The sequence below is a fragment of the Acipenser ruthenus genome, chromosome 21 (genome assembly GCF_902713425.1).
Source record: "Acipenser ruthenus chromosome 21, fAciRut3.2 maternal haplotype, whole genome shotgun sequence".
In the NCBI taxonomy this organism is placed as follows: domain Eukaryota; kingdom Metazoa; phylum Chordata; class Actinopteri; order Acipenseriformes; family Acipenseridae; genus Acipenser; species Acipenser ruthenus.
This window is the reverse complement of record NC_081209.1, coordinates 3956231-3979488: the sequence shown is the minus strand read 5'-3', so window position 1 is coordinate 3979488 and position 23258 is coordinate 3956231. Positions and strand designations below refer to the sequence as shown.

Below are 23258 nucleotides of genomic sequence, written 5' to 3'. Positions count from 1 at the left end.
AAGGAGAGTTAAAAATGTAGAACCCGAGAGCTTTTCTATAGAGACGCTGCACTACTGTATATAAAAAAATAAAATAAAAAATGACATAGATAGATAGATTTTCACCTAGTTATTCAGAGGATTATAGGCAATACTTGGATAATTTGAAGTAATTCACAGTAATGTGTGTGAATTTCTTTAATAAATTAAAGTAATTAATATTGTGTAATTATTAATAACTATTTAGTAAAAGCGAATGAGAGTATATTTGTCAGTTCAGACAGGTGCTGTAGTGCAAGTCGTTCTTGACTCGCATACTGGGATCTGTGATGTACACACAAAACCTCTTCAGAGTATCAGACAGACTTTAAGATTTTATAACATGGGGGGCAGTGAGTGAGGCAGGAGTTAGAAGCCCTGCATTTAGATCCCAGCTTCATTAATAATCCATTTCTATCTTTTCTTTCATTCCTTGTACTGCCTTTTCTGCTGTGCCACGATTCAGAACAATAGCTTGGGCAGGTACTGGCGTTGCAGACCACTTGCATCACCAGTTGACAGCTTCTGAATCTCATCCCACTGTTCTGCTTTTAATCAGCACTGAATTCCACAGCAACATTATTTTAAAGAAGAGCTGTAGGGTGTTAAACACAGCTGCTCCATCCACTCTTCCAGGAGCACAAATCTTGAGTTTAATCTGTAGTTTAGTCACTCAGATTGCAAAACTGATATTCAGTCCACCAGAGGGGAAATTGAGATATTAGTAACATCCTGTGTTAAACTTGGGGCCTTGGATACATTAGGTAAGAAATATATATTGCTTGTCTAGTCCTGATTTTTCAAATAAAATAAAATTCTGTGTTATGAGTTTTGTGTGTGCAACGGTGACCACACACACCGTAACTAGCGTCATTGCGGGAGTCGTTCTAGAGCTTTTGACCTGATCTCACCAATGCTGCAGGTGTCAGAATCTGCAACGGCAGCGCATCACACCACACTGAGCGTTAAAATGTACATTCTCTTCAACTGATGATAATGTGGTCAAGTCTGACTGTTTTAAAAAACATTTTTGATTGATTGAGTCAGACCTGCTGACTGTGACAAATCGCTGCTCTGTCCTACTTCGCTGAGCAGGTGGGTGGGATGCTTGTCAGCACAGCTAGGTGCTCATTGCTCGATAAACCGCAGGGATTATTGTCCTAGTTTAACTTCAGCAAAGAGGCTTAACCTCCCTGACAAGGTGGCAAGAGAATCCTTGTGTCCTTCAGATGCAAAATCTTGAGGAGAGAGTGGCATTCTGTCTATCAACACAACGCTATCCTTTCCTTAATAATAAGATCTTTTTGTTTATCAATGCACCCCTGATGTAAAGTGTCGACATAACCACCCTGTACAATAAAAATACAGCCTAGACAGTACCTTCCATGAATGAATAGCATGCTAACAGACAGGACCCGTTGATATTTTAAAATGTTCTTTATTTCAAAATCTTCGAGCTTCCATTCTGGCGCCAGTGTTTGGCACAGACAACAACAAAATAAATATAAAATACATTGATTAAGAGGTCTCCACTGTATAAGGCAGTTTTAACCCTTCTAAAAGTTTCCCACAGTGAAGGCGTAGCGAAGTCTGGTAAAGCACAGGTAAGCATTGTAAAGTATACTAATAAACATGGCAAGCGCACAGTATAATCATGGGACACTGCAACCATACAGTGCAAAAAGAGTGGGAAGATTTTACAAGGGAAGCTCATTTCAGTATGAATGTTCAGGTCTCTTGCTGATTTAGATAAGTCACTGTGGACTGACAATGAAATACAGTAACCAAAAACCTCTCCCAGTTCTGATCATTTTGAATATTATAATGATCCTTCTCTGCCTGTGTTTAACACAAGTGCTGCTTGAGAACAGTAAACTTTTTGCACTGTGATATTTCTTAGCACCATCTTCATAGCAAAAAATATAACACAAAGCTTACCCACACAAGGCAATAGTTTTTCCTTGCACTATTACTGTATTTGAAACATTCTCTCTTCTGGTGCAGACATTCGCTTATGGACATTAAAGTTTGCAGCACAATCTAAATAGAACAACATCCATCTAAAATGAAATAATAAAACAATTACTTGATGATTGATAGTAAAAAAAAGTACATAAAACAAGTTTAAAAAAAAGCCCCATACATTCAAACAACAGTTCTCTACCAGACAGGAAACATGCACTATGAAACTTATTGCTAGTACATTGGTACCAGTATAAAAATCTCTCTCTATATAAATCTAAATCTAAATATATGGCATATGGGTATCCTTTGAGGTATATTTTTAACAGCAATTATCTAGATCACTGTAACTTTACACAAGAAGGGCTGGATTGCACAGAACCATCGTCTCCCTCTGTGGATGAGATGGCAGTATATCTCATGGTAAAGCTTGAAGTGGTGGTCCTAATGTTAAACCCATTCAAGCCAGAGAGAGGGGTGTATTAATACACAGTACAAACTCTCGTCGAAAAAGATGTGCAGCACGCTGTTGAACAACAAGTATTTGTACTGGTTTTGTGCAGTATGTTTGTAGCAGTTTTTCCATAAGACTTAAATCCAAAAAATTTTAATCAATAAATTGGGTATGTGCATTTTGTACTAATTACACAATATCCCTGAATTGGCTTTTAAACTGCCCTTCTGTGCGCATGCATTTTAGGATTTATAAATAACCCCTGTAGTGCTTCTGCTGAAATCAGGCAGTGTCTGTCTCTTTAAATCCAGGTTAACAGGTGCCTAGATACCCCCTCTGACCTGGGGGAATTCCATTACATTTCATGTGTTATACTGCCCCCCAGTGCCAGGAAGCTGTTAACACAATCAGTGACATTTCCTGCATTCTACGCAAGCATGAATTGATTTAAAAGCTGGGGAAGTTCTTGAAATCCAAATTGACCTTTTGCAATAATGTAATAACACTTTTGTAAATTGAATTACTTTATGAATCCAATTGCTTCCTTACTACAAGAGTAAGTTGCTTCAGACAGAATCTGCAGTTCAGTTTCTTACTGGAATACATTATTTTACTTTCTTGTTTTCTTTGAACACCGCAGGGGAGGTAAAGAAAACTCTTAATTACTCACAATAAGACACTCGGAAGAGCATCAGCCTAACAGCAAAACAGGATACCTGTACACTGCCAGTCATTGGTGTAAAAGGGTACAATAGAAATACTTCAAGAACCATGAGTTGATCCTACAGGTCTGTTCTTTTTAAAACAACAAGACAAAATAAAACTGGCTTCTGTGCAAATCTGCAGTGTCGCACCAAGCAGCCGGAGCCCCTTACTGAGGCCCTCTGAGGGAGAGGCAGTGGCCGGTGTGGCTGGGGAGCAGTGTGTTTTATACCTTGGTGTCGTCTCTTCTCCAGGTGTCTGTAGTTTTCCGGTTGCCCTGAAGCAAAGGGTCTCGCTGGTCCATCTCCACCACCGCCTCCTCGGAGCGAGGGCTCTTGTGGAACTCCACTACGCGTGGGACCACCGAGGACCAGCGGTCTGAAACACAGAGAGGTGTGCATGAAGGGTCACCCCTGAGCACAAGCAAGAGAGAGAGAGAGAGATTGACAGACAAGGAGGTAGGAGTTGTCTTTGTGTAGTTGTGGATGCCAGTCTCACCTCTCCTTGGGCACCACACACCAGCACGAGAGATATTGTGTAAAAGACCAACAGCCAGTGTGAGCTGGTCTCGGTTCTCCTCAGGCCCTTCACATTGCTGTCTGTGTCTCTGTCACAATGGGCTTGTTTATAGTGCTTACGGAATCAATGCAAAATCGACATCAACACTCTAAACAAACGTGTGCGTCTCACCTCTCCGGAGCCCCCTCACACTGGTCGGGATGCCATCGTACTGGTACGTCTCGTTCTTCCCTGGGTCCTCATTGATGATGCCAAGGTTCTGGTTCCAGTGAGACCAGTTCACCTCATCCACCCTGGCACAAGACACAACACGGGAGCCGTTAGCACACAAGCAGGGTGTGGCTCAGCTCTCGATAAACCTCTAGGGAAAATGCTACCCAATTCCATTCCATTTCAGCATTCCTATCTCAATTGACTGTGTCCCACATATTCCATTTATATTTTCCATAGCAGCAGACATGGTGACTGCCTGCTGCTTTGTCGCTGGGACACTTGCATGGAAATCGATAGAGGTCAGCTGTTTAAGGGCACTGTGCTTGTAAATGACAGATTATCAGTGTTTATATGCTTAAGGCAATCCGACAAATACCAAAAAAAATGAACGTAGGCCTCCCTGCACGCTGCTCCTACCTGAAGCACCATCTCCGGTCGGGGGTCCCGTCGCAGCCCTTACCCACCGTGACCATCTCCCCTGAGCGGAACGTCTTCCGCAGACACACGGGGAAGGAGCGCTCGATGTCCAGGATGGTTGTGGCCCACTGCGGGAGGGACGAGGAGACCGACGTGAACACAGGGGAGTAACGGTTCGGTATGGATCGCGGAATCGTGATCCTTTCTTTACAGGATATAAACCGTATCACATGGCTCATTGTAGTTCAGCAAAAAAAGGTTCTTGAATGAAGAATAAGGTGTGTTTTATAGTTGGTATGTGGATACATACTCTCCCTATCCCATTTAAATTGTGTCTTAACAAAATGGTCCACCATTTAAATGATCATTTGATCTTATTATGCATCATACAAGTAGCCATCACATGTATCGCGATACACATCGTATCACAACATGTATCGTGACATTAGTGTGTCGTTACCCCCTAGACATGAACACAGGGTTAGAGATTTAGACAGAGAGAGAATCCGCCCCATAGTAGGGAGTTGAAGGTACATACACAGGGTATCTGTAATAGGCAAGCATACCAGTACTGGTTTCCAAAAACACACTGCCCCTGCTATGGTGCTAAAGGCATTTCTAGAGATGCATTCCTCCCCACTGCTCACGGACAGGGTTTTAGAGGTTCCTCTGAATGCAAACTGAAAGATATTGCTGCATCTGCACCTGGAGCTTCCAGATCTTCTTGCTCTCCTTGGACACCTTCCCCACCGTCTCCCCCATCAGAGCGATCAACATGTTGAGAAGCAGCACGAAGGTGAGGATGATGTAGGTGACGAGCAGGGTGAGGAAGACTGCGGGGTACTGGGCGCTGTTGATCATGTCCAGGTCGCCCATGCCGATGGCCAGCTTGAAGAGGTCCAGCAGGAAGGTGCTGAAGGTGTTGGTGTCGCGACACAGGGGGTACGTGGGGCACTCTCCCCCCGGGCAGAGCGCGTCAGAGCTGGGGCACACGTTCAGGAGGGACACCAGGGCTGAGGGAGGAAGAGACATTTCAATATCTCAATCTATTACTGGGTCAGTCCAGTTCAAGCTGGCCATGGGGTGGGGTTGCTGGACCCCTTGCGCCAGTGACTTGCATCAATGTATTTTTTTTTTTGGTAAAGCCCTTGACACTATCATGTGTCTGGGTTAGATCAAATGTCATCAAAATTGGCCTTTTTAAATCACTTGATGAAGTTCTCAACTTGCGATCTCCGCTATGGCTAGTTCCCAATCCCCACACCCTTTTCTCCATCACGTGGAGTTTATGTACCATCGTGAAGGAAACACAGGGGGCTCTTACCTGAAGCGTATCCGATCATGAAGAGCAAGTAGACCAGCAGGAACCGGAAGAGGTCCTTAAAGAGAATCTGAAATGCAGAGAACGAGGGATGGGATTATTTGGGAGCAGTGCAAGGCTGTTAGGTCTGGAAGCTCTCCTCCTCCTCCCTGCACCTCACCTTCTGCAGCATGATGCTGTAGGTCCCAGTGAGTTTCAGTCCTCTGGTGAAGTAGAGTGTGTTCATCCAGCCCAGCACCAGCGCCAACGCCATCACCGACACGTAGGCGTTGATCCCAGACAGGTAGAGCGCCGCCGTCACCAGCACCAGCACGGAGTAGATGAAACTGAAACCAGCAGCACAGGGGAGCACATGATCAAGGTCTCCAAACAAACTCCTAACATTACACACACTACTCACTCAACTCCGTCTACACTGTAGCAGCTGGAGGGAAATAGATAGATGCACCCAACCAACTCCTTACTAAAGCAGCTGAAAGGACCCATCCATAAACAAGGAGCTGACCCCCGGACACTTCTTGAGGAACAGATCCTTAATCTAGAGAGAGAGAGAGAGAGGACACCATTCAGAGACAAGGTTAGAGATCAGTTTATTTTACATACAGGGCAAAAGAGTTATAGAAAAAGAATCGTGTGCGCGAGAGACTCACGTTGGTGAGGAAGAAGAAGACGCCGGTGAACAGGGTGATGCACTCTCCTGCCAGGCGCAGGTAGTCTGTGCTGCTCTTGTACTTGTAGGGGGGCTGGGGAGGGACAGAGGACTGCTGCTGTTAGGAGACGCTCATTTTAAACTCTCACGCTACCAGCGTCAACACAAATAAATTAGGGGGGAAAACTAGACCACATTCACACACATAGCCAAAATATAAAACTAGACCACATTCACACACATAGCCAAAATATAAAAGTAGTGCTAAAAACATTTGGACACATTAATCTTCTTATTGCGTGTTTCAAGTTATACATGACCAATTTAAAAAACACACAGCAGGGTTTCGTTTTGCACGATTACTTTTATACATTGAGGTTTATGGACGTCTGCTCTTCCAAGCTAGATACCACATGTTGCTGTGCAATAGAGGTCAGTTCTGGTTGCAACTCCCTGTGTCAGTATAAAGTGAAGTCTTCAGTACCGCAGTGCCCTTGTTACTCACCGTTCCCTCTGAGGGCCGGTAGTACGCAACAAGAGTAAAGATCACCATGGAAACCAGGTAGGACACCACGCTGATGTAGAAGGTGACAGCGCCAAACTTCCGCCACTTATCCCTCAGGAGCTCATTGATTGGCTCCACCGCCAACATCTCGTGACGGTTCTGAAGAAAAAAACAATACAGCTGTGAGTGTAATACCTGTCTGTCCACCAGGGGTCACTGTTCATGGAGGTGCAGTAGTTACGACAGCAAAACAATTGCACTCGCACTCACTCACACACACACACACCTACCTCAACACGGCTGTTGTAGACCAGGATCTCCAGCACAGACACTTCCTCCCCACAGGTATCCAGCGAGGAGAGATCGTACAGGGAGGAGTAGACTGGTCCGTACGCCCAGTCCTTGAACTTCCTGGAGAGGTGCCGAGCGCTCTCGTCCGTGATCTCCCTCCGGATGATGTGCTGGAACACCTGTCAGGTAACCACAGGCATGAGGGCGGCTCAGTCTTAGTTATTATGTGTACTGTCTGGAAAGGCTGTACCATGTACCCCACCCCCAATTTCATCTTCTAACGTCCATCTTCTATACCAATCATGCACACCTTCCCTAAATGCAATCCCTGATCATGTCTACTCCCCCAGCTCCTCCAGCCCCTCCCCTCTCCTCCCCCAGCCCATCATGTCTTCTCCCCCAGACCCTCCCCTCACTCTCATTCCCCTCCTCCCCCAGCCCCTCACCCCAATCTTGCCCAGCTTGGCTGCCATCATGAGCGGGGACATGCGTGCGTTCTGGACCAGATAGTGGACCATTTCCGGCTGGTTAGTGCAGGCAGCCAGGGACAGAGGAAGCTCGCCTGCACACAAAGCATTGAGATGCATGCAGAGGCTGGGGGTTAAATAGCCTGCTTAAACTGCTTTTTTTTTCCAGCTTTTTGTTTCAAGCATGAAAGGATTAAAGCAAATATTACACAATAAAAGGCGTTGCTGGCGGGACCCACGTTCTGAGTGCGTCTCTGCATGTTAAAGCATGTTTGTGGGCAATATTAGGCTGATCAAATCTCTAACCTCATTTCCACCTCCACTGTAATTCTGTTCTGATGAGAGACCACTTCTCTAATTCGCACCTACAGAATTAGAAACCTAATCCCTGGTGCTGCTGGTTTAACAGAGCTGGTGTTTTAATGAAAGAGAAAAGGCCTCCAACTGCTTCGCTGAGCCCGTTGCTATGACGACAGGTTACGAGTTCCAGTGATTTGTGCACACTTAATTTTGAAAACTAATTTGTTTAAATTACATTTTCTCTGTTGCTAAGTTCTAATGTCGCAAAACGTTAGCGAAACCTGTTTAAATATATAGTTGCCAGTTGCTTGTTTTCTAACTGGGTGATGCTAATATGGTTATCCTGCAGAATTGCAGGAGAGGGCGCTGCTGAGCTTCCTACACAGCTGTATTATACCAAACAGTATGCGTCTCAACCAACCAGAACTCCTTTAAAAAAACGACCCATTTTCCATATACATTTAATACTGTTCTGTACAGAAGCACCTTTCAGATTTAAACAAGTTTTCCAGGTGTATTTGTTTTCCTTGTTGGTTTTTATTTCCGAAATAAAAACATTTCCACCTGTTTAACCGCCCATTTACTTTCCCCCTCTCGCTGCCTGCCAAGTTCTCATACAGGTAACGTCTCAGTTTACAAGGCGGGGTCATGCTTCTCATTTCACCATGGCAACCGGCCTAATTAACAAAGCACTGCTCCTCACCACCCTCAGCTCGCTGACTCTAGTGACACAGCTGGAGGAAATCTCCTTGTTTGGAACACAGATTCTAGAGGAGTGGAGGTCTGGTGGTCTCAGCACATCAGAGTCCACAATACCAAAACACAAAACTACAACCCATCACAGCTAACAAATACAAATCAGCAAAGAAAGCAAGCATGAACTAAACACATCTACATTAACACATAAATGAATTGTGAAGGTTTCAAACTATTCTATCTGATTTTCAGTAGGTGGAGCACCGAAGTAGAAGTATCCTCCCTCGTCCTTGGGCTGGAAGAAGCGCCCCCTGGCCTGCGCGTGAACGTCAGCCCCCTTCTCCACCAGCAGCTCCACGTACTGTTTGCAGCGTCTCTCGATGGCAATGTGCAGAGCTGTCTGACCTGGGGGCAAAAGCATGAAGACGAGCCAGCAATCACAATGAGGGCTACTGCTGAAACACAGAAACCAGACCTGTTTGTTTAGGAATACATTCAAACAGGTTGCTTGTATTATACTTTTCTGTTTTGTTGTTTTATTTTAAAGCATCGATGAATACATAGATAGATCAAATATATGTCGTGCTATATTTAGCACAAACATTTTCTCAGCTCTTAACATGGTCATCCTGTATCTCAATATTGAGTGCTAACAGATTATCAGCTATTGTGCATACCCCCCCCTCCCTAATAAAGAGTAAACACACCCTAATAACAGCTGTCTCGCACTAAAACAGTCTACTGGCATTGTAATGTAAAATAATAATAATAATAATAGCAGCGAGTACTAAGCTCTCCACCCGGAGCTCTGTGGCTAATCGGGAGCTCAATGAGTTAGCTCTGCATGTAATGTTTGGAAGGGTTCCCTCCCTGTCCCAAAGCCTCTCTTAATCAAGTTAACCCAGCTGGCAAGGAAAACCCTGGGGTTTATTCAGACACAGCCTTACTGCATCTGTCCTGCATGCACTAAGAGGTAATGACTAACAATCTGCTGCTGTGGTGCCCAAGGTTTTTACCACTGCAATTTCAGGAAAGCCACATAAAAGTGTGGATTGAGAAGCAGGGGGAGCAGCCACACCCAGAGCAGGTCTTTAATTTACTGGCTAGAAATAAACTGGTGGTCTTGTTATAACTGGTGTGTGACTTTTCTGAGGAAGCAGAGAATGTTAGAACTCCGGCATGGAACACAGAACTTTAAAGAGGAAGTAGTGGGGTTCTGAAAAATCCAGCGTTCTACATCCCTAGGTGTTGCTATAACTGTTTAAATAACGTACCTCTTTGACACAGGCAATTTGCATTGACTAGACTCTTACCAGGCTTGTGAGATCACCAAGGTTTTTTAACACATGCATCCGTTTACATACCTTGCCATGAATGCACAATGCTTTTACTTTGCATTTCCACACTGCTGCCATGGTGTACCACAGGAAAGTTTTATAAGGCACTGTATCTCACAACACTGAAAGCCAGCTTCAGCAGAGACTATCTAACAGTCAATCTTATTTCAGAGCCTGACGCAGCTGCAGTCAGTGCTGTGGTGGGCAGGGCCACAGATGTGTGCATTCCCCTGAGTATCACAGACTAAATAATTACACATTTTCTAAATAACACACACATTTGTTTCTTTGTAAGAATTTAAATGGTGTGCAGGCAGGGCTGTTCCATTGCGATTCGAGGGGGGGTGTCCACAGGTTCAAAGGTGTTCAAAGTTATAGAAAAACGAACCACAATGCTTGTTAGTCTGGTTTTTTGAAAGTTAAACACAGGGTCACACTATTTGCTCTGGTCAATTTAAACAGGCTCCACAGTGTGATTTGTATGTAGAGCAGTTTAGGGCACTTGCTGGAAATCTGCTTCAACACGTCAGTCACTTTGTTTTGCACAGGCGTGGAGTCACTGATTCGTTTTTAGCATATTTTGTTTCTTTTTCAAGGTTAAAATGTTCTCAGCATAATACAAACAGCCTGTTCTGGGGATCCTTCGTCGTTTCCTTGCTATACGTTTTTGTTTTGCTACCCCGCGTTACAGCAGAGCTTGCAGATGCTGTTCCACAGGAGCATGTCTGTTCACGTCTGTTTAAGGTGAGCCGGGGCGGGCGGGTGCCTGCAGCTGCAATAAAATTGCATTAAGCTGCGGAAGACTGTAGTAAACAGACCAGTACATTACATTGAAACTGTAGCTTTAAAGAGGAAATAAACAACTGACATGGCAGGGAGCTGTGGCAAGAGCAAGGCTAAAATGATCCCTATCCATGGGTGTGTCCACATGTGTTTCAATCCTGAGACATGCAGAGCTGTCGAGCCTGCACTATAGAATAGAGGAGACTGCAGTGCTCTCACTCTCTCAATGACAGCCCTATAGGACACATGCACGCCTTCAAAACAAGTGTTGCTGTGCTTAGCTGCTACACACTGTTCCCTCACTCTTATTGCATGAAATAGGGGGTGAGCAGGAGATTTGGAAGAGACTTTTCATTACAGAGGAAGTAGCATCAGATGTCATTTAATTTACTCCCGTAGCTTAAAAGGTCAGGTTTCGCTGTACTGGTGGGCATCAGTGGAGGTGACCTCAGGGATGGACATAAAACTACCGACTGGACCATACAGGGAACAGTTTGTCAGGCAACTTTCACAGTTAGATCAGGGATGGAAATAAGACCCTCCCCTGCATAGCAGTTTGATCCATTCCTGGTTTTGCTATGAGTTTAATAAGACACACCTAATCAAGGTAATAGTAAAACCTGGAATAGGTGAAACTGCTATGCAGCAGGAGTCTTATTTCCATCCCAAGGTGGTTACGTTCAACAAGTAGCAAGTTAACATCTCATCTCAGCCACAATGCCGAGCCCCTGCTCACCCCGGTAGTAGAGATCTCTGAAGGGGGTGTTGATGAACTCCCGCAGATTGCCTGTTTTCTCGGAGATTTCCACCAGCAGAGGGATGGTGTCATTGCAGCCGTCATAGAGGTTGAGCAGGGCTTTGGGCAGGCAGGTCTTCCCAGTCGAGGGCTCTGAGGGGACAGCGGAGAGGCGTGGGTCAGTCGCCACGATTACATGCAACTTCACACACATTTGTACATAGTGCAATGAAAGGGCATCTCAGCCCATTGAACTGAATGGAAAGGCAAGGGCTGGACATGAACCGTAAACCATGTGGTTCAAAGACGAACGCCTTACCATTCAACTAAAGAGCAAGCGCTGTAGTGGAGAGGTCAGTACAGTGCGGATGCCAGTATTACAAACTGATCACTACAATCATTTCGGAAGACATCTGATAACAAAAATAAACAATTGTATTGTTTGTCTATACAGAATACGCACCCCTGTTGTATTGTGTCTGTATAGATTGGGAAACTGGCATTGTGAAATATGACTGAGGTGCATTTAAATGTCTGCTGATTTCAAAAGCATTCTTCCCATTTACTTTACTTCCCCACTTCCTATAGCCCGCTCTTGGAAACAGCTCGCTGTTATTTCTCACACGCTCTCTCTGAGTCCAGCACACACAGGAGGGAAGTACATTGAGCAGAAGGATTTATTTACCGTCTCCTAGATCCATGAAGTCTGGACATTCCTCAGATACTTCAAGATGAAAGCTATCTGCGGTAAACTTCACTAGATTTTTGTATTGTTCATCTGAGGCCCAGTTGATCGTGTGACACATCACACGTGGCCTGGCTCTCCGTTTACCTCCTAAAGCACTTCTCAAGTCTCTTGCTCAATCCTCATTCTCTGATTCTTACCAGACCCTCGTCCCTCCCTTAGGTCCTTTCCTCTTATGGGAACTAGCCTCGACCTAACTGTCCCTTCTTCGATACGGCCTCAGGCCTCACCTCTGAACTCCTCGTCAGTCAGTCGTTTCTTGTGCACCAGGAGGAAGGGAAGCAGCCCCTGCAGGTCGGAGGGGTCTCCTCGTGACACGGCGTCGAAGAGCAGCAAGCGTGTAAACACCTTGAGCACTGGAGGGGGGTCTGGGGCGGGACCCTTTATACTGGAGACACTGCGCTTACTGAGGAGAGAGAGAGAGAGAGAGGGGTTAGCCTTCTGCACCCCTGTGCATTTCTCTTATTGCTTCTGTTAGAATTGCTGTGGTGTTTTTTAATCCTGCTCGTTTACTAGACTGGCAGGTCTGGAGAGTATAGGGCACGGTCTTATTTACTGCTGTGTTTCCATTTGGCATGGGTCACGTTGCTAAAGATCGAGACCTGGTCCTGTGCACTTCTGAAGCAAGCCTCTTGCTATAATGCAGTTTGCATATGTGGTGGCAGTATGCCCGCTTTCAGGTGCTTTATTATGCCCTGCTTCATGAAACATTTACAGTTTAGAACAAAATGTTCTCTGGGAATTAACGGAACTACCTCAGGGAGAAACCGCAACAAAAGCCATTTTTGTCCGAGCGTGCTTGTGCAACAATGATCTCGTTCATGAGGTTGGAACAGACTGGTCTCAGGTAAGGATATCTACACTTTTGAGACAATCCCTAACAAAGGGTTTTCAGCTGCACAGTAGAGTTTACGTCACCCACAAACTGTGTGTGTTCTTCTCACTCATTTTTGGTTTTTTCGTCAGATATATTAAATTTATGTTTATTTCAATACGAATTAAACGGTTTTGTGGAGAAAACATGGTTATTAATGAAACTATCAAAGGAATACCTGAAAAATTTCAATCCGACACTTGCACTGGAAAAATCACTCTGATAGAAAAGAATGAGAACCTACAAATAATAATAATAATAATAATAATAATAATAATAATAACAACAACAACAACAAAACGCTCCAGTGCTGTGGCCTTCCTCTCTGAAAGCTGCCTATTCATAAGGGAGTGAACAGGAAGGCTGTTAGTGCTCTCAGTAGAGGTCCTGTTCAGAAAGATCCCGCCCTGACCTGGAACTCAGCTTTAAAAAACACAGCCAGCCCCATAAATAGACCTCACTTCATGAAATGAAAGAGGCTTCTATCAGCCAAGCTACACAACCATACAACTCCCCACCACAACCCAAACCATTACCTCACTTGGGGGTGGGGGGGGGGGGTGGGGGGGGGTTGTGTTACAGTAGCTTCCAAAGTCTCGCCAACTTTGTTTTTTTTTTTGGGGGGGGGGGGGGGGGGGGGGTCTTTTTCCAGCTTTTCTGTACGATACCTACACCTCAATCTCTAACACAGAGTAACACGTTCAGTATTTTTTACACCGTTTAGTTTTTCCATTATGAAAGAGTTCGTTTACACTTGTACAGGAGGAGCAAACTGCAGAATTTGGATTTATGAAACGAACGAATAGTCTTCATTTGCTGTTCCATACCTGCCTTCTCAACCACTATTGCTCCATGAACCACTAATAAAACAAATAAATCAATGAAAATTAGACGCCTCTGTATTTCTACCAGACCAGTCAAACTTGGTAGCATTCATAACACCTTTATGAAGCTTCAGAGCTGTGTGTATAACCCTTCAGAAATCACTGCGCAAACCAACTTGTTATACGCGTGTCCTTTTTTCAAATGGGTGTCCAATCACAGTCCTGCAGGGCCATTCCACTCCAGGGCTGGAACAAAGACCAGACATGGAAGGGCCAGCTTTGGACACCCTGTTATAAGGCATGTAGTTCTAGTGTTACTGTTCATATGAATGCCATGAGCGTCCCGTGCAGGGAGAGGAACCCGACAGGATCCTCAGAGCACTCACTCGCGCAGCAGCTTTTTCCTCCGGCGCTTGTTGTCGTTGGGCTGTCGGTAGGTGCCATAGTCGAAGAGCGAGTCCATGGGGGCCTTCTTGGGCGCGGGGGCCACTGGCGACTCGTAGGACTCCAGCAGGTCCTTGGGGTTGGAGATGCCCTTCTTGAAGGCGTCCTGGAAGCGGATCCGCAGGTTCTGACGGTTCTCTCCGGGGCGGGGCTCAGGCGAGGGGGCGCTCTCCTCCCCCTCAAAGAGATTGGCCAGGGAGGACAGCGGGAACGTGGAGTCGTTCTCAGGCTGGGGGTCCCCCGAGTCCCCCGAACCTAAGCCTGTGACGTTAGGGGGTTCTTCCGGGTCCGTCATGGTCACGAGGTAGAACCCCAAAATGTTGGTGACAGGTCTGCAAAAAAAGGTCAGGCATATTATATTGCAGGTCAGGTATATAGTGTAAACAACAAAGCTGCATAAGCCATCAATGCAAAGCTTTAGCAGAATCTACTGTTTATGAGCAGACCTGCTTTACTCCTCCTTGGGTATGATGATAAACAACCACATGCAATCATCCTACTGCAGGGAAGGAAATAAAACTTCCCATCGCATAGCAGTTTCATCCATTCCTGGTTTTTACTATGAGTTTAATAAGACACACCCAAGCTTGTTACCTATACATTGTGGCTAATGCAGCTCTTAGTAAAACCTATACTGGTAAAACTGCTATGCAATAGGAGTCTTATTTCCATCCCTGCTACTGCATGTACAGAACTGTATACCGTACACATATAGAACAGATGAAGCTGGGTATCTCAGGCATTTAATAAAAACACACACTGCAAGTAACTGATAATAGATTCTGTATTACTGCAATTAAAAGAAAGGTGTGTATCATCATTCAGACAACAGCAGATACTTTTTGTACACAAGCCTTCTGTTTTTTTTGGCTCCGAGACCATTTTGCTGAATCCACCTAGACTTGAAAGTCTTACAGATAGAGATTTTCCACCATCGAAGCACAGTAAACGCCACCCATGCAAACATGAGGTTTCAGTTTGTAAACGCTATCTAGCATGCATTCAAGCTCTGCAGATCTTCACCATTCACCATCTTTCCAGGTCTGGCAGCTCTAGTGCTGTGGTCAGGCAGGCCAGCCATTTGTACAACAGTGCAAGGCAGCAAGCCTTTAATCTGCCTTACAAATATAGCAGTGGTGCCGGGCAGTGTAATTCAGCAGAGCCCTGCACAGTGCGGCTCTACTAAGAGGATGGAAAGAACCCCACACACATGTTCAAATCCTCTCGGAGACAGAGGTTCAGAAACAGACATCAGGGTGCATAATTACAGGTCAGCCGTTTCAAGAGACTAAAATTGAAACATGTCTTTATAAAAAGATAGCTATGTGTTGTAAGTCAACTGTCTTCTGTAAGACTACTAAGAAACGTTTTGTTGTGTAATTTCAAGGCCAAACTACTGAAAGAAAACAATACAGAGCTGAAGGAGGCGCAGTACTGTAAATCACCGTCTACTGTCTGCCACAGAAAGCAATTTGAGACTGCTTTGTGTCTAGCAGTAGAAGCTGGAGGTCAAACTGATTTTAATTGGGATTCTGTCAGCATTGAGGTAACTCCAAAAAAAAATAATATCCCAAATCTCTTTAATGGAGGAAATAACCAAATGAGCGTCCAAATAGCTGTGGGTATCAAATCCCAGACTGCAGGAGTATGTAAGTGAGTCAGCAAGCACAGTGTACTGTACACAGCATAAAACTCATGAGCTTTGCTGATACCTTTACCTGCAGACCGATGGATCTATATCCCCTGCACTCCACTGGCTCACAAATGTGCAACTGTGAGTTTAAAATGTGCAAGCAGAGAGTGTCTACTTACAGGGTTTGTTGTTGGCTTGCTTGTTTTTGAAATCGAGGAAAGTAGGGACCCTGGGGGACCCTGATGTGAGACACAGCCACCGATTCCCTTTCCACTACTGCAGCTTGAAGGTTTCTTCCGGATTCGTCTTGAAAACATCAGTTGAGAAGATTCTACATCTGTGACATGCTAGACACCCAGTGTACTGGCCTTGCATTTCATATTGTAATTACAGAGTGAAAAGAAGCAGTTCTCCGTGCTTTAAACGCCATGGTTTAAGCAGAGAGTATATACCCGAGCCTGACTGTGCAAGCTTTCCGCCTCTGTCTCCATGGCAACTCAGCCCCGACCACACCCTGCCAAAAGGGGCGGGGCAGACCTAGACCCAGTCTTTCATTTTCATTTCATTTGTAGATGGTGGTTGGGTTCTTACCCCTGAAAAGGACACCATAAGTGCAGGGGAGTCTTAAATGAGATACTGGGTGTTCAAACTGACTAGGGGCTGAGACTGTTTGTGTTTGCACACCCCTACGAGACAACAATTGAACTGTAATTGAAGGATGTGGATTTCTAGGGTAGGGGGTTAGCTAGACAAGGTTTTTTTATGTTTTACTTGAATTAGTATTTAGTCAGGCCATCTTATTTTGGTTTAATGCCTCATCCAAAGGAACAGATGTAATTTAAAGTGAAGTCAAACAGCAATGTAGTCTGGTACGATTTAATTGGCCGACTTAGACCACGTCAATCTAGTCTACCCCACCCAATCCCTTCTGACCCACTCTTATTAAACAGGAAACCTTTTCATTTCATGAGTCGACTGTTTTTCCAAGGAAATGCCACAGAAGAAACTCCCTCCGATCAAAGCACAAACATATTCAAACATCTATTTGAGCTGTACAGTACATGTTTCTGGTTTTAGATTTGTGTTTGTAGGTCTGTAACAGCGAGATGCAACATCTAGGTAAAATGCCATCCTGCGCCATAACATTTTAATACTAAAAACTCCAATTTGAAATCAGGTCTCCCAGGCTGGCTCTCCATGCGAAAGGTATCTGATAAATAGTTCAGCCTCTCTATTCAAGTCTCGATTTACTCTTTTCGAAGCGAAGGGGAAAATGGATCAAGATGCAGAGTAATTCTGACCAGATGATGACAGCACTAAAAGTCCTCTGCCTGCTGCACGCAGTCTGTTCGTTCAGTGCTGGGTTCTTTGCTTTGACTGGGAAGCTCTGGAGGGGAATGCAAACACTGGATCTGCTCACCAGATCAAGGGAAATAAAAGCCCCTGAATGCACTTCACACACAGCACTCCATACTGTGCAGAGATCCAAACAATAACAATATGACTCATCACAACGGTATCAAAGCACAGGAGGATGACTGAAAGCACTTGTGCCTCCAAGGAAACTCCTTCTTTGCAGATTCAGTCACTGCTGTATCGCCTGCTTTCATTCTGTCTGGATCACCTGGGCACGACTCCTCAATTTAGTTCATTCAAACTGTAAAAACTCATTGCAAAGTTTCAATTCTGCCTCAACCTTTCTGTATTCTTCAGCTCGACAGTTCAGAACTGAAAGGGTTAAAGTTATTGAGTATACATGAGAACAGGACACAGCATTTTTTTTTTTTTTTTTCCTACATGACCTCAGACTGGGACCTAGGAGTCCCGTGAGGTTCCAGCGTGATCTCGGACAGCACGCCAGGACTGAAAGAGTTAAAACAGGGATCCTCTTGGCTGTCTTATATGATGTACTCACCAACTGTAGAGGCTTCCTATGGCATGGAGACCAACCCCTTTCAACAGGTCAATGCAGTCTCATACAGTATGTACTGTACTTTACAAGCAACTCCAGAGAGGACAAGGTCAAGAATTAAAATAAAAAAAGCAAAGTGATTTTTAAAGACTTCAATATGGAGTAAGACTTGACAAAGTTGCTGACAGGCATCTATAAATTGGAGGAAATCCAGATGGCAATTTCACAATACCAATCATGTGCCTCTTTAGCAGAATCAGCTAATCAAGCAGCCACACCTTGTACATGAAAGCAACAGATCACACACTGCAATGCAAACCTGTCACAGTGATAAGTCATCGTTAGGACTGGAAGCATCAAATGACACAGTAAAAACAGAGCGAGCAAGGAAGCAAGGAAGGAAAGAAAGGGAAATTCAGGCAACTTTTCTAATCACAGTCAAAACTGCCATCTAGATTCTTACATTTTGATTTGGTTTCTTTTCAACACTGCAGACAGCATGAGGGATCCGAAATGTGCCCTAGTGGAGCCATGAACTGTTCTGCACTCCTGTGTGACAGCATATAGAAATAAAAACACTTTACAAAAAATATACTGAACATGAAGGAGCGAACATTTGTATTTTATTTAGACAATGTGTAATACAGAATAAAGGAAAATACACACTCAATACCATGATGCCTGAAGGTTCAAATAGAAAGGAACAGTAGATTGTTACATGAACTATGCAGTAAACGACATCAGAAGGCGATTAATAGATTTAAACAGAAATAAGCGAGAGTTTCTATGGCGTCAAAAGCCTAGAGGTACCGCCACTGTTTGTTTTCCCTGTTTGGCTCTTTTGAGCAAAAACAACGTATCTTGCATTCAGTTACGGGCTGCGGTTTAACAATGTTACAGTAACTCCAGTCCCTTTCGCTGGAATCTGTGCAGTTGTGGGAACAGTTTGCACTATTGCTGCGGTTGTTGTTATTTTGGCATGGTTTTAATCATGGCTTGTAAAAACCTCACTCACTATGAATCAAAGGCCTTCCAGTACATGAGATTTACTAAGACATGTGCAGTGGATGTGCAGTGGATGCAGGGTGACAGGGCACAGAGAGATAGTGGGGTATCTGTATAGTCCTATAAAAGGTCTGTACCCTCCCAGTCCAGTCTGTACAAAAACAAACTGGACAGCTAATCCCCGTCGTCAGAAAGGTTCATTTCATTTTTAGTTCTTCATTTTGAAATTTCACTCCGCATGGCTACATTCCTTTGCTCTTAAGTGCAATTCTGCTCTTTTTGTCTTCATCACACGGGATCTATTTTGGTCATGTATTCTCATTCTGTGACATGCGGTAATGGAAATATGTGATCGGATCATTCTGAGCCAGCAGTTGGCTTTCACTGAACTCTTGTCATTGTCTATAATCTTCAGTAGCTTGTAGAACTTGCAGCTGCTGAACAAACTTGAGCAAAAAAAACAAACAAAAACACATCCAAAACGTAGACAGAATTCGTTTGAGTTTAATTGTATATAAAAGTTACGCAGACCTCACAGTGAAAGATTTAAAAGGGCCAGGTAGCCGGCGGGATTTCTGATGTGTTCTAGTAGACCACTGACTGCAAACAAAAGGCTAAATAGGAAGAAGTGTTGTTTGTATTTGTTCAATTACTTTAGTGAGTCTGATCTACTGGACTTCTCTGTAATATGTGTTAAGAGTGTCAATAAAGACAAGAATTTAAAAAGGAGAGCCCTTTAACAATGCTTGAAGAAACATTAGCAACCAGGCTGAAGCCAGGAGTTCAGAATAGCACGTTCTGGAAACATCCATCTTACACAGAATACGGTGATAGACCGCATTAAGGAGAACAGCAAGCTGCAATCGACGTTTAAACAGAACAACAGTAAAACACTATTGAGACACCAGCAGCAGTTGAGTAGTTATTAAAGTCTCTAGAATGAATGGGCAGTTATTCATTCAGTGAAAAGTCCCTATATACTGGGCAGCAGTGTGGAGTAGTGGTTAGGGCTCTGGACTCTTGACCGGAGGGTCGTGGGTTCAATCCCAAGTGTGGGACACTGCTGCTGTACCCTTGAGCAAGGTACTTTACCTAGATTGCTCCAGTAAAAACCCAACTGTATAAATGGGTAACTGTATGTAAAAATAATGTGATATCTTGTAACAATTGTAAGTCGCCCTGGATAAGGGCGTCTGTTAAGAAATAGATAATAATAATAATAATAATAATAATAATAATAATAATAATAATAATAATAATAATGCGCAGGGGTTAAATTGGCGTGTAACGGTCCGCCTCTTCAGGATTCAGTTAGTGGTCTTCTGATTGATTGACAGTATGATTCTGTTCCCCTTACACGGGCCACCTCAATGTAACCACTGAATGCTGAACACTGATTCCATGGACTGTACTGTAGACCAATATCACTCTCGCATGAGACTAAAATACAGTAACCTTGTATTTCTTAAAACAAATTGCATGGACTCAACACTACCACGAAATACCGGTTCTCAAGTGACGCGGATAGGCAGACCCATTGAATCCCATGTACTGCTCAGCCCTTTACGATACACCCTACTCGCTGAAAGATAGTAACTGCATGACCCCTTTATGGAATAACAGAGTACCCATGTAGGTAGCGACATTCTCACCCGTGCACGATGTAGATCATTTATGAACGATGCATTCGTGGTAGCGTGTACAGGAAGTGCCACTAACATCTGAAACGGTGCGTTCATTTCATGGGTATTATTTATAATACATATTACTGTACAGATTCTGGACACAGACATAAAGAATAAAACGCGCATAACGGATTGTTGTATCCACACAATAAGCGCACCAAACGTTGCTCAATATTGAGAACTTTTTTTTTTCCCTTACGAATTCAACAGTTTAAAAATATCCGCCACGTAAAACACAAGCGCACATAATGAGGACGGACTTACCTGAATCCAGTGAAAGAATCCTATGACGAAGTTCTGCACAGAAACCGAGAAGGGTCTACCTTCCAAAACGTTTTACTTTCCACTTAGTGCAAACAAGAACATAAAACCGGTTTAGTTAGTCCAAGGCATATCCACTTCCTTTGTGGGGTCAGCTCAGACTGCAGCGATTTATTTTACTTCCCAAACTTTCCTGCCCTGGATCACGCACACCTCGGTTACGCTTCCCGAATACCTCCGCCTCGCTGAATGACAGGCAGCATTCAGACTTCCCTTTACACCCGTAAATCTACACCGCCCCCGATACACCGCCAGACAAACAAACAAACAAACAAACAAACAAACAAACAAACAAACAAACAAACAAACAAATAAATAAATAAATAAATAAATAAATAAATAAATAAATAAATAAATAAATAAACAAACAAACAAACAAACACATAAATAAATACACAAACAAACGGGACCCTAGGCGGTTTAATTGCCCAGTGAGGGATGTAATTGTCCAAATTATGTTATTATCCTTTATCCCTCATTTGTAGAATGCAATACAAATACTTCTACAAAAAAGGACGCTATATGTTTTTAACGTAATACACTGAAAGAATAATTACAACTACATAGAAAAACATTTCATTTTACAGGAATAAAATAAACAAAAAATCATCAACTAGATGCTGCTTTCACCGTTTTCTCCAGTTACTAAAACTAAGCTTGTGTGTTACACACACGCTTGCTGTTTTTTTTTAATGTAATTTTTAAAATATATTTATTTATATTTGTTAATCATTTACAAGTGGCGTCATTAAAATCTATTACTTTTAACCAACGCGTTGTTTATTTTATGTTGTTTGGTTTCTAGTGTCAGCGTACGTAGGCTGCCTCTAGTGCACATGTAAATATAATGTTTTACTCATCAGTACATCAAAGTTTTTTTTTTCTTTTTTAAAACAAACATACTTTGCTATTCAATTACTGTTCACCTGAAAAAGTTGAAAAAAAAACATGTAACACAGTCAGTTCAACCATATACTGTATTTTACAACGTCTGGATCAGTCTTGATGAGCAGGGAGTCAATAAAAACAAATCTTCTGAATAATCAAAGTCCAACCAGCGTACATCGTCACCATCATCACCACAGAAACAGCCACATACCCGAGTCATGTCTTGTTCCTGTTGATAAGAAGGGGCCAGATGCTCAAGAGATGCGAGTTTCGCAAAGGCATGGAGCGGTGTTTTTTAATAAATATATTAGATTTGTTCTCTTTATGTTCTGTAATTTCACTACTTATTTCATTTTGGTAATGTGTGTCACTTCACTTGGTTTGTTTATGTGGTGATATGTTACATTATTTCACTTGTGTTTGTCGCGCACAGAGGCTGCTGCAGCTGTGTTGTTGACTCCAATGGCTTGCCCAATTCCTTTCATAGTTTAAAATGGCCTTGTTACCTTGTTGAACACGGCTGAGTCCAATCCCGAGTGAGAAGCTTCGCTGTGGAGTTCACCCAGGTGTTTTCTCCCCTGCTCGGACCGGGAGCAGGGTCCGTGTGAGTGTAGCTTTTAAACAGCTTGTATTCAGAGCAGACGTGTAGCTCAGGGTACCTGTGTGTTACACCGTTGTTGGTCTGGGTCCGGAAACTGACTGTAATATAGGTTCTTTTTGGGAGGACAAGATTAGCTGACAACTGTTTCCTGCCGGTTGATTGCCACACCTCTACTGAGCTTTAGAATGAAGTATTGACTTCTCATTTGATTTCCCTCTCGTCTCTGTCTCTTCTGCTCCCTTTGTGTAGGGGACTTTAAAGAGGAAACTACATGGATCCGGGTTAGTTATTGTGTATAGCGCTCTCCCTATTTGCCTATTTTATTATGTAGCCTTGGGGGGGATCATTAACATTTTTTAAACACACTTCAAATGCCTTCAACATTTCTATTTTTCTTCAAATAGGGGACGGTGGTTATGCTTTGAAACCTTGTATGATGACACGTCTAACCACTCCAGCAGAGATCGGATATAATTTTGCACAGCTTTCCACCAGATGTGCACTGTAGCCCTGTATGGCAAACCTACTGTTCTCATACATGCAATAATGACATTTGAAAAATGAAACGCTACAGTACCAATTTTGGCCACAAGAGGGAGCTTAAAGCTCACAAATCTTTAGTTAAATTAACTTGTGTTCTAGTTGTTCAAGAACAGTGAGATAACTGGGGGCGGGGCGGGGCGGGGGGACGGACATTCAACACTAATTAGATACTGTTGCTAAATATACAAACGTTTTACTTGCATTATTAAAATGTATTAAAAAAAAAAAAAAAAGAAATACACCTGCATCAGCTGGGTGTAGCCTGAGCAAGTGTATTACCCTGCAGCTCAGTTGAATTGCAGTCTTGCAAATATATGCAAGATTGCAAAAAAAAAAAAAAAAAAAAATTGCTAATTCTTTGAATATCCGGCCCCAGGGTATGGCTTTCAGAATAATAAGGCGGTCTGTGCCAT

General features: G+C 43.5%; 1 protein-coding gene across 4 annotated transcripts; it reads right to left on the bottom strand.

Moving 5' to 3' along the window:
* Positions 1-1446: 1446 nt before the first annotated feature.
* On the bottom strand, positions 1447-23105 carry LOC117428023 (transient receptor potential cation channel subfamily V member 4-like). Of its 4 annotated transcripts, none has more exons than XM_058994373.1 (17): positions 22208-23105; positions 14200-14589; positions 12346-12521; positions 11371-11523; positions 8779-8919; positions 7498-7613; positions 7051-7230; positions 6761-6919; positions 6257-6349; positions 6071-6144; positions 5767-5932; positions 5610-5676; positions 4991-5298; positions 4286-4413; positions 3827-3948; positions 3369-3514; positions 1447-2078 (listed from the first exon to the last, which is right to left on the bottom strand). In XM_058994373.1, exons 2-17 carry the CDS (start codon positions 14550-14552, stop codon positions 2040-2042), a joined length of 2421 nt encoding a protein of 806 aa, XP_058850356.1. In that variant the 5' UTR covers positions 14553-14589; positions 22208-23105; the 3' UTR covers positions 1447-2039. The 4 variants fall into 4 exon arrangements, with proteins under 4 accessions (XP_058850356.1, XP_058850355.1, XP_058850357.1 ...); XM_058994372.1 differs by lacking the exon at positions 22208-23105 and adding an exon at positions 20757-21141; XM_058994374.1 differs by lacking the exon at positions 22208-23105 and adding an exon at positions 16070-16326.
* Positions 23106-23258: the final 153 nt, after the last annotated feature.